This window comes from Monodelphis domestica, chromosome 3 (assembly GCF_027887165.1).
Source record: "Monodelphis domestica isolate mMonDom1 chromosome 3, mMonDom1.pri, whole genome shotgun sequence".
In the NCBI taxonomy this organism is placed as follows: Eukaryota; Metazoa; Chordata; class Mammalia; order Didelphimorphia; family Didelphidae; genus Monodelphis; species Monodelphis domestica.
In genome coordinates, this window is record NC_077229.1 from 160,322,919 (window position 1) to 160,341,260 (window position 18,342).

At 35.5% G+C, this 18,342-nt stretch overlaps 1 protein-coding gene across 2 annotated transcripts in view; it reads left to right on the forward strand.

The window, feature by feature from the left end:
* RSPO2 (R-spondin 2) overlaps positions 1-18,342 on the forward strand; it is a 244,848-nt gene that overhangs the window by 104,604 nt on the left and 121,902 nt on the right. For both annotated transcript variants that reach the window (XM_016431858.2, XM_007488220.3), the window contains one exon: positions 8,028-8,216. In XM_016431858.2, the coding sequence (XP_016287344.2) occupies positions 8,028-8,216 (189 nt within the window). The remainder of the gene's footprint in view (positions 1-8,027; positions 8,217-18,342) is intronic.

Below are 18,342 nucleotides of genomic sequence, written 5' to 3' on the forward strand. Positions count from 1 at the left end.
GACTCAAGAGCCTCATATAATATTTCAGCTGTAATCTGAACAGGGCATAACGCAATAAAGCATATCCTACTTCATTCTAGGCATTATATTTCTCTTGTCACAGTCTAAGATAGCTGCTAAAACAACTAATATCATGTCACTTAATTGACCCATTGAGATTGCACTATGACCCTATGTATTTTGTATGTGAATAGCTGCCTACTTATGTCTTTTTAATTTTATTGCTTATATAGTTGACTTTTTGAATCCCAATATAATTGTGTTTAAATTTCGTTTCATAAGATTTGGGATTTTGTCAACTTAAAAAAAATTACATCCTGATTTGCCATGTAGCATATTAACTATTCCTCTTAACTTCATGCTACTAGCAAATCTGATAAGCATGCTGTCTGATCCCTTATATAAGTGATTGGTTAAAACATATCAAACAGGAAGGGGCAAAGAAAAGATGAAGTTCTTTCATTCAAATGACTAAGTCTCTGATTCTTTCATTGGCCGCTCTTATAGGAAAATTTTCTTAGGATCTCAGGGTCTTTAGTTAGTAAGAAGATTGCTTTTCATATTTGAGGACTTTCACTTTCTTTGTTCCATCTGCTATTCATACTTTTTACTATGACATGTGATTTGTGGTGATAAAGAGCCCTTGGATTAGTTCTTTGAACTAAAAGTCATTGTAGGATCAGCTTCAATTCCCAGGAACTTACATTCTTGTTTCTCCATCCTTAAATTATGTGGTTGTATAGGTAAGTCCTTTCATAATCTTTTTAGATTATTGGACCAAATTTGGAATATGGAGGATATTGACACAGCCTTAGGAGAGTCTCTTGTTGATTCTGAAGTTTGATTCATAGTTAGGGAAATCCCTCTTTCATTCTACATAGCAGTGTATGAAGTAGCATTTATATGACTATTAGAATTAAAGAAAGACCCAGTCCCCATCCATCTTTCTGCTCTTGACATTTAAAGTCTTCCTCTTGTCTTGAAAAAGTTTCTGGATGCTTAGATAAACCCATTGTTTATAGTCATTACTCACACTTGATGGGGATTGTTTTAGACTTTGGAAAAGCCATTCTTAGGAGAAATGACATAAGTGGAATTTGATTTTCATATTGAAATAATAATCCATACTTTGCACAGAGAATCTTAAACTAGTCTAAATTCAATATTTTTTATTTATTTACTTAGCATTCAAATGATTTCCAAGTATACCTCAAAATTTCTAAAGTCTCTAAAGATCAATAGAACAGAAAAATGAATTAAAAACAGTACAAATAACTGTCAGGAACTGAATTCCATCTTCTCAAGCAGGTCTTTCTTGGTCCACTCATCAATTAATGTTGTTCTCTCTGAGATTACTCCCATCATTAATTGCAAACTTATCTTATGGAAAGCATAAGCATAAAACATTAATTTAGTGTTTTTACAATTTTTAAAATTTTCTTTAAGTACTGTTTTTCATAGTCCTAATAGTATAGTGGTGATGGTCCTTCCTGGATCACAAGTTAGGAGATACAAGAGTTTGAATCCTCTCATGCTTTATGACTATGAGCAAATCTCTTAACATTTTTGAAACTTAGTTTGCTTCATTTGTAAAATGACCATCATAATAATAGTATCTGTTTTAAAAGGTTATTAGAAAATGTGCTTAATTGTTATATGCTTGTAAGCTCTCATTATTAGCAGTGTAATAGTACCTATCATAGGCATCTTCAAAATGTATAAAAATACCATTTGGTACCAGTCATGAAAATGGTCACTTTTATAAAGGGGTTATAGAGGAAAGTTTCATGAATTGCTATAATAAAAAAGTCATCTGGTGGTCCTGTTCTTGGCAAAAAATTTTATGTAGTTGGTTTGATGTTCATGAGATACATTCTTTTGCCAGGTCAATTCTTTTAGCCTTTGCTTCCTGATAAGAACTGCTGGAGCCTGTGTTTCACTACAATGGCCTTTGAAAGAACTGAAGATTACCAACGTGCCATGATGAGGCAGGCATTAAGAGTAGACCTTGAGTCAAGGATTCACACTTAACTAATAAGTTTATTTGCTATCTTCTAAGCGCTCACTCTTGAATACTATTGATAATTTTTAGAATATAACTTGAATGCTTATCATCAAGTTAAGTGGCATAAAGTGAGATATGCACAGGCCCAGCAAGCCCCTATTTTTTTCCATATCAATGATGGATTTTAAACAATAGGTGGATATTTAGTGACTGGAAATACAAAGACACAAATTATTTTTTGCAAGAAGCTTATATTTTATTGGGGGCAAGTACCAAATGCATAAAGATATGTAAAATATACAGATTTCAGGACGAGGAATAAGATGAACATAAACTGGGAAGATTGGAAAAGAATTTCTCTAAGAAATAGCAGTTAATTCTTCGAAGAAAGTTAGGGAATTTATGAGGTGAAGTTAGAAAAAGGAAAGCATTCTTGAAATGGGGGAAGCAATTTCTGCAAAGGTCAAGAGATGAGAGATTGAATGTTGCGTGTGAGAAACAGCAAGTTTAGTTTGGCTGAAATGTGAGGAGAAAGTATTGTGAAAGTTCTCTAGTTTGGAGCCATATTATAAAGGGATTTAAGTGCCAAGAAGAAAAGTCTCTATTTTGTCCCAGAAGGAATAGAGAATCATGGAAGGTGCTTGAGCACAGGGAATATTGTAATGAGGTTGAGAAATATCACTTAAACAGGTAACAGGTATGAAAAGGGGATAGATTGGAAAGGGAAGAGAATGGAAACAGAAATGCCAATTAAGAGGGTATTCTAATAGTCCATGTGAGAGGTGAGTGCCTGAACGGGGATGGCGGCTGTGTGGAGTTAGAGAAAAGGAGGATAGATGCAAAAATGTTGAGGTGATAAAAATAAAAGTACTTGGCCGCTGATTGGTTATGAGGGCTGACAGAATGAAGAATGTAGCATGATTCTTAGGTTCTGAACCCATGACTGGAAAGGATGGTAATCCCCTTGACAGAAACAGAGACCTTTGGTAGAGGAGTAGGTTTGAGGGGAAGATAATTTTATTTTGATTTCATTCATGGTGAGTTTGTAATGCCTGTGGGGCATTTAGATGGAAATATAACAGGAAGTCTGTAATATGGGACTGTGGCTCAAGAAACTGGTAAAGGCTACATCTGTAGATTTGTGCTGGATTTGGTCTGTGGCAAGGAGATCCTTGCTTTTATACTCCTCATTAATGCCACCATTTAAATACTTAAACCATTCTCCCCCTTGGCCTCTCATCCATGTTTTTTATTTTAATTTTGTTTGTTACATTAAAATTTCCAGGTATCTCTCTCCTTCCCTCCTCTCCCCACACTAGAGAAGGCATCTTTGACAGAAGATGTGGGTATAATCTATGTCTAGCTTGTTTGTATTTATCAGTTCTTTCTCTGGAGGTGGACATACGCAAGGTATTCTTCAAACAGTGTTTCTGCTGATATATATAATGTTCCATATATCCTTCACCGAGGGTCTTCTCAACTATCTCAAGGCTTTCTTTGAAAGCTCTTGATGTTACATGGAATTGCATGGAATATTTAGACAGTCCATTATTTCATCAATCTTACTATTTTATTTATTTATTTGTTTGTTTGTTTCTTTGTTTTTAAACTCTTACCTTCTGTCTTGGAATCAATACTGTGTACTGGTTCCAAGGCAGAGGAGTGGTAGTCAATGGGGGTTAAGTGACTTGCCCAGGGTCACACAGCTGGGAAGTGTCTGAGGCCAAATTTGAACCCAGGACCTCCCATCTTTAGGCCTGACTCTCAGTCCACTGAGCTACCCAGCTGCCCCCTATGCTCACTATTTTAAAATGAAATTTTATTCTTATTGTGCATGTAATTCTCACTTTTTAACCAAGAAGTAATGAGATATAGAATGAGATAGAAATTTTAAGACAGGGCTCATGGGTTTACTAGTTTTGATGGATTATAATCATAGCTATCATTTATATAGTACTATAAAGCTTGCAGAATGCTTTAGGAGTATTATTTAATTTGGTATATTAAGTTTTGATTAAATTCTGGCTGAGAATTGCAAATGAAAGTGAATCTAATTTGATTCCCCAGAAATAGAGCAGAAAATACACACATACATTCATACACACAATTTATCTGAATACTTAGCATTAATTTTAGTGGTCATAGATCCACTTTTAATGTCACTACCTCTAGTCAGACTCTTCTGATGCTACATAGTGATGCTTCTTTAAATCAGTCATATATTTCCATTTATTTGAGGAGAGATCTTTTGCTATACTGATAGATTGTACTCTCTTTGAGGGAAAGGAATGCATCAATTCATATTTTATATCGCTCTACATCCTACTCTCTCCTAAGCGCCCTGTTGCATAGGCTCTTTATAAAAAAGTTCAATAAATAACTTTTGAATTGGATTCAGGAATTTTACATTTGAGAGTATTATGTACAAAGAATCTTATATAAAGAATACTATGTTCCTTCTTCTTTCTGGTCTTCTTATTTTCCCTTATGAAAATACAATCCCTGACTTGAGATTTACAAAGTTCCTTCCAGCTCTGAAACTCTTTCCTGTGTTCTTTATGCTGTATGTGTTGTTTCTCTGAGAATAATGCTAAATGGCATTGATATGAATACAGATAATAATCATTGTTTTAATATATTTCAATTATAAATGCTGATTGTGTCATTGCTCCTGGCTTTTATATTGTTAGGAAAAAGAGATTTATGAAAAAAGTTCATAATTCTGTGTAGCATTAGGTTAGGAAATGGACAAGAAACATGAACTCAATTTTTAAGTTCTAATAGATTATTACATAATATTATAATAAATCATTTTGACTTCTTTCCATTAACTTAGTGTGGTTTCTTAGAACTGTATTTAATTCCTTTGCCATTTTTAGTGGCTTGACTACAACAATGAAATTAGATGGACAAACTTTTGGACTTTTCTTGGACAGATGTGGCATATGGATGACAAACTGGGCTTAGAGTTGAACAGTTAATATGGGCCAGAGAAGGCTGGATTACCTTTTTTTTTTAATCTATCAGGTTTGTTTTTATTATATTATAGCCTGGAGCCTCCACATTACACTGTCCTTATTTTTAAATTTAATTTGGGGATTTTATTTACATGAAATGTTGATTTTGTTTTTAGCATTTGTTTTTTTTTCATATTTTGAGTTTCAAATTCTTTCCCCACATTCTCCTTCCTTAGATATTAAGAAATTTAATATAGTTTATACATGTTCTGTCATGTCATACATATTTCCACATTCATAATGTTGTAGAAAACACATCATTAAAAGAAAAACCTGTTAAAAATGAGTGAAAACACTTTGATCTGTATTGAGACTTTATAAGTTCATTCTCTGCCTGTAGATAGGCTAGATTACTTTTTAAAAATATATTTGTTACATAAAAATACCCAGTTAATTTCCTTCCTCTCTCCCCTCTTCTATTAGAGATGATATAATTTGACAAAATATATATGTAAATATAAAATGATGTCATTTCTATTCATCAGTTCTTTCTTTTCTCTTAAATATTATTTTATTGTCATGTAAAATACTTCTATATTGGTGACTGTTATAAGAACACACTCATGCATACTAACATACCAAACACACTAACATACCAAAATAATACCATAAATATACTATTTATTAGTTCTTTCTGTGGAGGTGGCCATACACAAATCATTCTTCAAACAATATTTCTGTTGCTGTATATGATCTTAAAAAATTATAAAATTCTTTTTATGACTCCAAAGCTTACCTCTGAAATAATACTTATTACTCCTTCTACTTTGTAAACTCATCAGTAATATTTTAGTGATATGACTATAAATACTAAAATGCTCTGATTGCCAATGAATTGAATTTTAGACTCATTTACATGGCCATAGAAGGGTACACTGTAGGCATAAGTGATCTATCAGAGGTTACAAATAAGGAGCATGGGGAAGTGGTATGATAGGATGGAACCAAAGAAGTATATGACTGAAGACTGAGGTGGGTCAGTCATTTAGCTGAGAGCAAACCTCAACGATTGATAATTTCTGTCCTCCACTAGTATCTGCACAATGTCAGGATGGTAAAAGAAAGACCCTCACATTTTGAGTGGAACCCAGTGATAAGCTTATGGAAAGACATAAAGTTATAAGTGACAGGCAGCCATGGTTGGCTTATAGTTTGTATTGTTGGAGCTAATATCTCAGCATCATGAGATCAAAAGTCCTTTTGTATATTAGAAGCTAGTTCTTCACAGGAGAGAGCATTCCAGCTTCTAAATTCAAAATGGCTCATTTTACTTGCTGTTTTCAAGCATTTATTAAACACTTACTGTGTACCTGGCATTGATAAGTACTGGGAATGCAAAGGAAATCAAAAGACAGTCCCTACTCTTAAAAGGTCATAGTTAAATGAGAATGACATGAAAACATCTAGGCACAAACTATCTACAGGATCAAATGGAGGTAATCATTAAAATTCTGTAAGAGGAGGAACTTGCCCAAGGTCATAGAGAGGTTTTAAAAATGTGACTTATGGTGAGGGCAATATAGTGTGCAGTAGATAGAGTGCCAAGTCTGGAGTCAGGAAGACCCAAGTTCAAACATGGCCTCAGACATTTACTAGCTTTGTGAACCTGACCAAATCTTTTAACTTTTTTTGCCTTAGGTTTCTCATCTGTAAAATGAGCTGGAGAAGGAAATGGCAAACCATTCCAGTATCTCTGACAAGAAAACTCCAAATTGGGTCATGAAGAATTGGATATGACTGAAATAAATAACAATCCCAATAACCACAATAATTAATAAGATGATCAGAACTGGGACTTAATATAATTTTTATTAGATACAATTTGAAATTTTAAAGCCTAGTATTCAGAGAAGGCAGTTGGAACTCTTCTGATTATAATTTTTATTATAATCAGAATTATAATTAAATGAGTTATAGTCTAGCTATGTTAGCCTAATCTAGCATTAAAATTTCAATGAGTCAGACTTTATCATTCCTTGTCCAACTTCATTAAGTTGCACCATGATGTGTTATGAAAAGGTAAATTTAGAATTAATGTTAACTTTGGTATTGTAAGGGGGGGGGAAGGGGCCAATTTTAAAAGGTTGGACTGGATTATTGAAGAGTGTGGTTGCCAGGAATTTATATTAATTCCAAAGAGATTTATTTACAACTTATTTACAAAATGTAGAAAGAATGAAGTAAGAAAAATCAGAGAGGATAGGGTAAGATATCTAGCTTAAGCACCAAGTAATTTACTTCTGGCCCCTAGCCCAACCTGGGCAGGGAGAGTTGGTTCTTAGCTGGCTTTGACAAAGACTAGGACCTGGGGAAAAACTCTCTCAAGAGGATAGTCTCTCCTGAGACTAGTTTCTTCAGAAAGTATCTAGGAAAGGAATCAGCTCTTTCACTCACCACATGTCAGTCAAACAGTCTCATCAGGAACAGGGTCTCAGGTCCAGTCAACAGATTTCTCCTTCAGGAGTAGACTCCAAGAATGAAGAAGTCCCTCTTATAGGAAGTGACCACTCCTTTTATATATGCTTCTTTTGTGTCACTTCCTGTGTCTTCCTCCACTTTTTACCTGGACAAATTATAGTCTAAAACCTTGGCTAGGACTGCCCAGGAAGCAGTCAGTCGATTCTGATTCATCATCCACTATTGCACACGTGGGTCACAGACCTCCCACTTAATGATTAAGTGGGATGTTTACACTTTTGGTGATTAGATGTAAAAAATGGGCAGATTTTCCCACTCAACTTTTAGTAGGGTATTCTAAAAATAGGAATGGGTTACAATTTTAATCTTCACAATAAGGGGAGAGTTAATTTTAATCTTCACAGTATGCTTTATGCATCATTGTTTGTATCTAAGAAAGGATATTTTCTCATTTAAAGTGTTTAATACTTGTTGATTTATGGTTCCCATCTTATCCCTGTTGCCTGTTTCTACCTTCTTCTGAGACTCTTAACTTTTCAGAATGGTATATATTATTTATTTATTTATTTTTTGTTTTTATTTTGCAGCTAGCTACGTATCAAATCCAATTTGCAAAGGTTGTTTGTCTTGTTCAAAAGATAATGGATGCAGCAGGTGCCAACAAAAGTTATTCTTCTTTTTGCGAAGAGAAGGGATGAGGCAGTATGGAGAGTGCTTACATTCATGCCCTTCAGGATATTATGGACACAGAGCACCAGACATGAACAGATGTGCAAGTGAGCATTTACATCCTTTTTAAAAAATATTGTTTAATTTGAGCAGTAATTGAATATATCATTAAATATGTCTTAATATAATGCATTAATGTTATAAGCTACTATATATAACCAGAAATTAATGTCTGTATACTTTTACCCTAGTGGAATATAAAGGTTTACTGTGCTTATGGTAAATGAATAAAATAAATGTACTAGACAAAAATTTGATTTACCATAGGTAGAAGGGAATTTGAGCTCTAAGAAGAGGAAAGAGTTGTAATTAAGTCAATCAACAAGTCAATTTTTATTTTAGGCATTGTGCTAGGTGCTAGAGATTTAAGGAGAAAAGAAAACTAATCCTCACCCTCTAGGAGCTTACATTCTAATTGGGGAGACAATATGTGCTATACATGTATAGGTATCTTCAAAACACACAAGAAAACAAAAGATAACCTTGAAAAAGAAGATACCAACAGCTGGAGGGTTCAGGAAAAGCTTTGTTCAGAAGGCAGCAATTGGATTAATTCTTGTGTGAGGCCAGGGATTCCAGAAATTAGAAGTAAGGAAGACATGTGTTCCAGGTATGGGACAGGAGGAGAACAGCTAGCATGAAACTAAAGGCTTGGACAATAGTTTGTTTTGTGTGAACAACTTACATTGGGAGAGTATCAGTGAGTTGTAGATCACAGAGAGATGTAAGAATGTAGAAAAAGGCTAAAAACTAGAATGAGACCAAATTTTGAAGAGCTTCAAATACTAGTAGAGTATACAGGTGATTCATAGAGGTAATAGGGAGCCATAAGAATTTCTGGAGTTAGGAGGAGAGAATAACCTACTCATACTTATTAAGAAAATCACTTTGTCAACTAGGTGAAGGATGCATTGTAATTGGAAGAGACTTAGGGCATTGAAACAAAGGAGGAGGTCAATATAGTCAATAGTCAAGGCAAGAGGTGAGGAGGGCTTGAGTTTGCAGAATGAGAGAAGGCTATTTTTGAGGAATGATTTTAACTTGAAGGTTGTATGGAAACAGCAGTATAATTTCTTATTCTTTAAAAAATCAATACCTTTACCTTTTTAGGGCATTAAATTGATACTCCCTGGGTGTCTTAGTGCAAGTCATTTGATCTCACTAGACCTCATCTTCTTCAACTTAGTTGGACTTGATAACCTTTGAAGGGTCCCTTCTAGCTCTGGGTCGATTATCCTGTGATTATCTAGAGGTATCCAATTCTCTTAAGTGAATGTCAAGAGTTGGTTTAGTTTCTATAAATCTTGTTCATATAAAACATAGTCTTTAGTACATTTTAAATTTGAACTAAATCAGCTCTGAAGATTTGAATAGAAAGTGCTCTTGTGGGGATGAAACCCATTTGGGGGCAATTCTACCCTACAAAGAAACTGTCCTCTTCCTGCCTATAAGTCTGACAAATGTATACTGTTGGGGGAAGTTGTACAGTAGTAGAAGGAACACTCTTAGTTAGAAGACTAGGAATCTCAAATCCTAACTGCCACACTGTATTTGTTATCCTGGGCAATTTCCTTAATCTTTCTGGGCCTCAGTTTCCTTTTCTGCAAATGAGGAAGTTGCAATTAATGACTTCTAAGATCCCTTCCAGCTCAGAAGCTGATTCTCTCACACAATGGGTCCCTATTCAGATCATCCAGCTGTGATTAGGTTGATAATCCTACCAAAATGAACTGTGAACTGAGCACTCCACAGGGAAACATTATCATGGACAATGCAATGTTTCACCTTCACACTTCTTAAAAATGAAGACTGCATTTGGAGAAGCTTTTTATTAAAAAAAAAAAAAGAAAGTGAAAGGAGAGAAAGTAATATTCTTTGAGCCAGCCTTATAAAGTAGATGCATAAATATTAACTAGTTTGCTTTGCTGTAAATGCTACTAGTAAATGAATGAACATTGATTTCAATGTTCTTTTCTATTGACCTGAGATAAATTGTTGCTCACCTAGAGCAAGCTGAGGAATAGTTTGTAGTGAGATTGCTTTAAGCCAGTATGTGATAATGAATTGCTAATGGTTGTTAAGATTCTTTGAATTGCCAATATTCTCTGCAAATGTACATTTACTGTTCTTCATAGATAACCATATTCTTATTCCAGATCAGAAGTTGGAAGTCAGAAAATAATAATAATGGCTCATATTTATATAGTACTTTAAGGTTTGCAAAGTGCTTCACCTATATTATCTCACCTTATTGTCTGGCCTTTTGATTCCTAGCCTATCTCTATGAATCTGTTAATATCCTACTTCCAGCAACCCTGGTGAAAAAGCTAGCATTTACCTACCTGTCTGCACACAGGAAGTATAGGAGACTTAGAATTAGTGGAGATGAGGTTTAGTTCCTACCTTATATACTTCCTAGGAATATGACATTGGGTAAATCATCACAGTTTTTCTAAGACTCAGTTTCCTCATTTGTAAAAATAGAAGTAAAATATATATAGGATTGTTATGAAGCTCAAATGACATAACCTACGTTAAGTGCTTCATAAACCTTAAAGTGCTGTATAAATATCATCTCTTATTATAGCACAGAAAATAGGGATATAAAGTCAAGGAAGAATCCCCTGGAATGAAGGGGTGAATGGATGGATGATGACCAATTAGCAAGTCTTAGAACAAATGCATCACAAGTCACTTAAATTCTCAGACACTTTAGTCTCATGTGTAAAATGAAGCTTTTCGACCATATGACCCATAAACTCATTTCCAACTTCAAATCTATGGTCCTATGATCTTTCTATTTACACTTTAGTTTTTAAAGGTAACAGTTTAAACTGTTAATCAGAGGCATCACTGTGTGGAATGTTGACTTAGCTTGGTTTCTTGGTGTGAAATACAAGCCTGTTGAAATTCAAACATACTTATAAATCCTCTGCCTTCTACAGGAATTTATTAAACATCTGAGTGTATTTATTTATGGTCATGAATGGCCCCAAACTCTTAGCTACCCCCACCATGGACATTAGCTGCCAATTGAACTTTAGCCATCATATACAAACACAAACACACCACACACACACACACACACACACACACACACACACACACATAGACACACAGACACACATGTACTTTCTAAAATTGTAAGGAGTTTAAAAATTAGCTCTTTTGGAGTCATTTGTATATTTTTTGTCAGCAAACTGATTTCAAGCCCTTCTATAGAAAGAGTGGGCCTAAAAAGGAAAACAGCACTGATTGTTTGGGGTTTCTGATTATAGCTTTGATATCAAGGATGACTTGTATGATTTAGCTTGTTCCTAAGGTTTATTTATGACAAATGCTTCAGGTTTGTGGACTTATAGCTAGAAAGATACCTTAGTGACTAGTTATTACAACTCATTCCACTTTACATGTGTGGAAAATGAGACCCAGAGTAGTTAAGTGATTCTCATTGTCACAGAGGAATGGAAGGGCAGAGGCAGGATTTGGACTTAGGTCTTCTGAATCAAAAGCTAATGTTTTTTTTTTTTTTATTAAAGCACTGATGTCTCTTAATGGGTTCGTTTTTGTAAAATCCCTTATGTCTAAAATACAGTAAAACATTTCTTTCTATGGTGTGTGGTCTTTTGATAAAACTATTTGAATATATTAATATGTAAACAAAATTCTCTAATGGCCTGTGATATTTTGATTGGAAGTCCAAAAACCTGCATTTGAGCTCCCACTCTGCCATCAAAAACTAATTAATTTTGGGCAAAATAATCTCTCCTGGTCCCTTTTTCCATAACTGTAAAACTGAGTTTTTTAGCTTCCAAAATGATTTTGTCAAACTCTCATGCCCAAATTGTAATTTGAATATATAATCTATCACCAGCTGTTGGTGCAAGCAGTATGGCAAGGATGGACTTTAGAAATTTTCAAGTGGAATATTGCTATTTTAGCCTTACCTGATTTAGTCATAAATCTCCCACTTAAACCTCTCTCTGGCTTTCTTTCTTTCCCTTACACATAATGCTTTTATGAAATAATTAAGCATAAAATGACATTAGTAAAGAAAATATTTTTAGGATCTTTTAATGTAGCAAAAACTTAAGGTATTGTTCAATATCTTGATGTTGAAAAATCTCTTAAAAAGTAAACAAAGCAAAACATTCAGAACCTTAAATTTAAATCAAAAGCTCTTCTTGGTAGCTTATTCCAAGTCTTCAGCCTTTCTCAACTTTAGTGTCCCAGGTCCAAGGAAAGATCATTGGTAGAGTATACCCAGTTATATCAATCTTTAAATAAATTGTTTAGTCTCAACAGGTCTCAATTTCATTTATAAAAACAAAAGGGTTGAACTAGTTGCCCTCTTCTCCCTATTTCCTTCCTCTTCCTCATTTCCACCTCTAGATAATCCGTGATTCTCTGAACTGGCAGTTAATTTACCTCTTTAGGCTGTTTGAGCTAATTGAAGCAAGGACCTTAGTGTGGTTTTCCAGCATTCCCTGTCAATTTACAAGATCCATGGGTACTCTGTTCTTCTTCTGTATCTTACCATATGCTACTGCCTACCTTTGGTGTCTCTGTTTCCTTTCCTCAAACTCATTCCTCAACTTTCTGTAATCTGACTTCGTAATTCAATTGAAACTGTTCTCTCCAAAATTACTAATGATCTCTAATTGCCAAATCTAATGGTCTTTTCTCAGTCTTCATCATTCTTGATTTCTCTGTAACATTTGAAACTGTTGACAGCTCTCTCCTTCTGGATATTCTCTGGTCTCTGGGAACCCATGACAAGTCCTCCTCCTACCTGTCTGCCTATTCTTTCTCATTTTCCTTTGCTGAATATTATTTATGTCAAACTCAAGGCTCTGTCCTGAGTTCTTTTCCCTTTTTGATCTATTGTCTCTCTTGGTAATCTCATTAGTTTCCATGGTTTCAATGATCATTTCTCTGTAGATAATTTCTGGATCTAGGGGGTCGATCTTTTTCTTTTTCCTGAATTTGAGTTTCACATCACAAACTGTCTATTTTCTATTATGTATCTTGAGCTGGAGGTTCTTTTGAATTTGCAAAAGAGCCCAGGTTAAAAACAAATCCTCCCCCCCTTTCCAATTTTGCCCCTATTACTATTTAAAAAAACCAAACAAACATTTACCTTATGTCTTAGAATCAATATTATTTATTGGTTCCACAGCAAAAGAGTAGTAAGGGCTAGGCAATGGAGGATTAGTAACTTGCACAGAGTCACATAGCTAGAAAGTATCTGAGGCCAAATTTGAACCCACCTCTTGTCTCTAGGTCTGGCTCTCTATCCACTGAACTATCTAGCTGCCCCCTCCCTTTTATTGAGAGTGATATCATTCCACCCCACAACCCAGGCTACCCACCCTAGTGTCATCCTCACCTTATCACCCTTACTCATCTCGTATATCTAATCAGTTTCCAAATCTTATCATTTCTACTTTTATAATACCTTGTGCCTTTGTTGCTTTCTTTTCACACAGCCAGCATCCTTTCCAGGAGCTTGCCACCTACTGCTCATTTGATCTTTTTCTGAGTGGTCTTCCTTCCTTAGGTCTCCTCTAGTCCAAGCCATCTTCCTAATAGCTGCCAATGTAATTTTCCTAAAGTGCAGGACTGATTGTTTCAGAACTTACCCAATACCTCCAACCCTAATTCCCCAAAATAAAATATTTCCTTATCATCTCTAGGATCAGAAGTAAACTTTGTATGGCATTCAAGGCTTATTGTACCTTCTTAATATCTTCCTGTCTTTCCAGGTCTCTTAAAAACACTCCTCTCCATTTCCTTTATCTTGCAGCTGTGTGGACTTTCTTACTGTCTTCCCTCTCCCTTGTTTAATTTTGCTCTGGCTCTCCCTTGGCCTGGTGTCCTTTCCTACTCTACCTCTGCCTCTTAGAATCCCTGGCTTCCTTTAAAACTGATCTCAAATCCTTCCTTCAGCAAGAGGCTTTTCTTGCCCCTCCCAAATCCCCACTGGATCCTCTCTGTATGTGTCTTGTACAGGAATGGTGTCAAACTCAAATAGAAAGGAGCCACTAAAATGTACATAAAGATCCAAGTGGGCCACATGTTGACTTAGAAAACCACATATGTGTATACATTTATTTCTTTGAATGAATCCATCACTCATTAAAATCAGATAGGAACTACATTTTAATGTGGTTCAGGCCACCCTCAGGAGTGTTATGGGCATTTGATAACTCTGGTGTAATGACTTACCTGTTTATGTATATATTCTCTCTCCCACTGGATTGTAAGTTTCTTTGGGGCAGGGAGTTCTTTTGCTTTCTTCTTTGTATCCCCCATCCTTCCCACAGTCCCTAGCATATAAATGCTACTCAGCAGCTAGCTTCTTATAGCAGTCAAAAAAAAATACAGCACATATTATTATTGACTGAGGAACCTAGTGGAGATTTATACCATGGTTTCAATGGGATAAATGTTTTCTGGGTTGCAATTCAGGATTCTGGGCAGTAGCTTTTGGCAGCCTCTGGCTCTGATGGCAAAGGAAGGCAAGACTTTGTTTGTCCTGGGGGAAGGGAGGGCGGTTCCTGGATTAGGTGATGGGCAACTATCCTCTGGTCACCAAATTATCAGTTTCTAAATAGTAGCTTCTTTTAAAAAGAAACTCACTGTTATTTTCCTCACACACTCCTCTCTTCTGAACTTCCCTATTACCCTTCCTCAACTGTTTGATCACACTTATCCCACATACCTATGCACTCTGTTGCCAAATCTTGTTACTTCTACCCTTACAAACAGCTCTTGTGCATGTCCTCTTCTCTCTTCTCACAACTGCCCACTTGGGGCAGGCTCTCATTAACTCACATCCATACTAATGCTGTTGACTTCTGGCTGGTCTCTCTGTCTCAGTTCTCCTCATCACAGTTCATCCCTTCACAGAGCTGCTAAAGTGCTCTTTAAGTGTTATTCAGCTCAATACACTCTATTCTGTGAAGTATCAAATATAGATTTTTTCTGATTATCTTTTAAAGATTTTTGTTCCCTGGACCCTTCCTCCCTTTGTAATTTTCCAATACTTTACTGCTCTGTATGTACACTACAATCCAGTAATACAGGCAGTCTTGACATTTTCACACAGCACTCAACTTCCTGACTACCATTTTCTTTGCTATTTCCTACTCCTGAAATGCTCTTCCTTCTTCCTTCTGCCTTCCAGCTTCCTACAAGACTTGGCTCATTTCCTCTCTTAGAAAGAGCCCTTCCTCAATTTCCCCTCCAGTGCTTTTCCTCTGAGATGACTTCCCATCTTTGGTGTGTGAGGTGTTCTTGGAACTAGCACCTGTAGTGTGAGGGCTTACTGAGCCCTTTTCAGGGCTGCTCACTCATCTTCAGTGTCTATCTGTCACTCAATTCTCTTCTCTGTCTCCAAGAAATGATAGCACGAATGCATAGTGGCTGCATCCCATTAAAACCATCTCAGCAGACAAGCTAAACCAGGTTATGGGTAAAAGAACTTAAACACATCAGTTAATTAGGGGAATGTCTCCCCCAAGAATATAAAAACTTCTCCCTATGGCATGGGTGGATTATAACAATTTGTTCCAGTGGCCATAAAGATGGCTGAAGCAGGTGCTGGGGAGCATTTAGACCTTAGTCAGATATCAAAGATATCAAAGCCATCACTAGTCGTCCTGACATTGGTCTTGCCCCTGGATTTCAGTGCCTTTGGAAGAGAGAGTGAGGCTAATGACTCTGCAATCGTCTCACTTAAATCTGGTGATGTGGTTGATCCTCCTCACAATGAAGAGCAAGTGACAGCTTACCATTTACACTGTATAAGTCTTATAGATACAAAATTGAACGTATGTTACTTCTCTCTAGCTTCTTGAGGACCAAGACTGTGTTTTTCAAGACTCCAAACATATATTAAGCACCTGTTCTGTGTCAGATGCTATGTCAAGTGCTGGGAATACAAATCAATCCCTGCTCTCAAGGAGCTCACATTCTAATGGGGAAGATGACATGTGAGCAGTTATGTACAAACAAGATTTATTTTTGTCCTTGTTTGTATCTCCAGAGCTTAGAACAGTTCTTGGCATGTAGAAAGTCCTAATGTTTGTTGACTGACTGGTTACTATTATTGTCCCTCTGCAGTATGTTCTGTTTATTGCTTTAATCATTTACCCTTAGCAGGATTGATGTTAGCGGCACTTTAGATAACCAGTTTTAAGAAGATGTGAACAATTGATATACTAAATGAAGAGAGTTCTTATCTAAAGAGATCCTATAAAAATAACAAAAGAGCCTTTTTATCTTTGGTCAGGGGATACTGCACCTGATAACAAAACTACACAGAACAATATCTAAGCAGATAGTTGCCCAATATAAAAATATTTTTGGTAGAATTTTGTGATTTGAGTTTAATTATTTTTGCTGTTCTCAGTCATAGAATTTTAGAGCCAAGAGAGACTAGTGAACACCTCCTTTAGGCATTTTTATAATGGGAAAATATGATGATTTTTGTCAAAGGTTCAATGGAGCTTATATACCAACAAGGATATAATTTGAACTACTGACCATAATAATCTTGCAGGAAATAGCACACCTAAATATAACTATTTCCCAGGCTTAAAAAATAGTGACATACCTCATAGCTTCATAGGGCTTTTAAAATATTTCTAGTCAGTGAATCTGAAGTTAGTAATCCTTTTAGAGATATGGATGTACGGTTTACTGGCATTTAAAAATAACTTAGTTAAGCTTTAGTTGGGAAAGTAGTATGATATAATTAGAGTGCTCTAAACACAGACCACAAGGATCAAGTCCCAACTCACAAATTGTTTAAACTTAGACTAGTCACAGCCTGTCTTAGGATGTTTCTTTTCCTGCAAAATAGGAAAAAATAGTTGTCCTATTTACTAAGTAGAATTTTTAGAAAAGTGACTTGTAAACTCTAAAGCATGATATAAATACATGCTTTTGTTATTTTAAAATAACATTCATTTAGATTAAATTTGAATGTGTCATTAAGAAACAAACATTGCATGCCCTGTGATTGCAGCAAAAGAATTGTGTAAAATTTGTCATTTGTACATTCTAGATTAGAAAGAGCTACATTGAGAGGTCTTTAAGCAAAGTCTTCATGACTGGTTATTAGTTGGAAGATTTCCTTTAACTCAGATATTTCATGATTTTATGAGGTATGTTGAAAGACTGTTAAAGGAGATGTCATTTTGGTAAAATATTTTCATTTCTCAATACATAAGTTTTTTGGTCTCTGCCCTCTTCATGGATAAAGTGGTATGGGGAAGTGGATGGAAAAGATGGTCTTGGATTCAGGAGAATTCTGAGTTCTAGTCTTGCCTGTGACATTTATTTTGATCATAAAAAGGCTTCCAATGTCTTAGTGTCCAAAGGAACTCTTTAAAACAGCTGATGTGGTTTTGATCTGAGTTGGGGGATATTCTTTATCAATCAAAATACATTTTAAGACCAAAATAACAATAACCAACTTTCTCTAGTGATTGGGAGGTACATATGGGTCAGAGTACAAGTGGGGGAAATTACAGAAGTATCTGATACCTATACAGGGACCTCACATTCTCCTTGGGAAGACAAGACAGGCAAGATTTATAGAACAGTACATTAAAAGGTGGAAAAGTATCCTATCTGGAATCTTGAATTATACCATATAGATTTTGGAGAATAGGACAAAAGTATAAATGTATCTGATAAGTCATCCAGTTGCTGCTTTAAAATCTTGAATGTAAAGAAACTTAACATCTCTTAAGGCAGCTCATTTTCTAGTAGATAGCTATATAGTTGGAAGACTTTTTCAAACATCAAGCCTGAATTTTCCTGTAATGTGCGGTCTTCTGGATGCCATATTTTGGTCTGATATAAGGTCTCATTGTTTTGTTTGTTTTCAGAGTAACACTACTGACCCAATTCAAATGTGCAATATGCTTATTTTCCTATGTCTTCTTCATATTAACTGTTGTCTAGCCACACCTTCCGCTATCTTGTGTTTGTATGGTTGATTTAAAAAAGCAAAACAAAATTGTAGGCCTTATGTTGTAGGACATTATAGTTATTCCTAATAAAATTTATTCATTATAATCTGTCTATTATTGATATCTTTTAACGTCTTGGTTCTGTCATCCAATATTTTCCCTCCAAACTTCAGATCTTCCATCAACT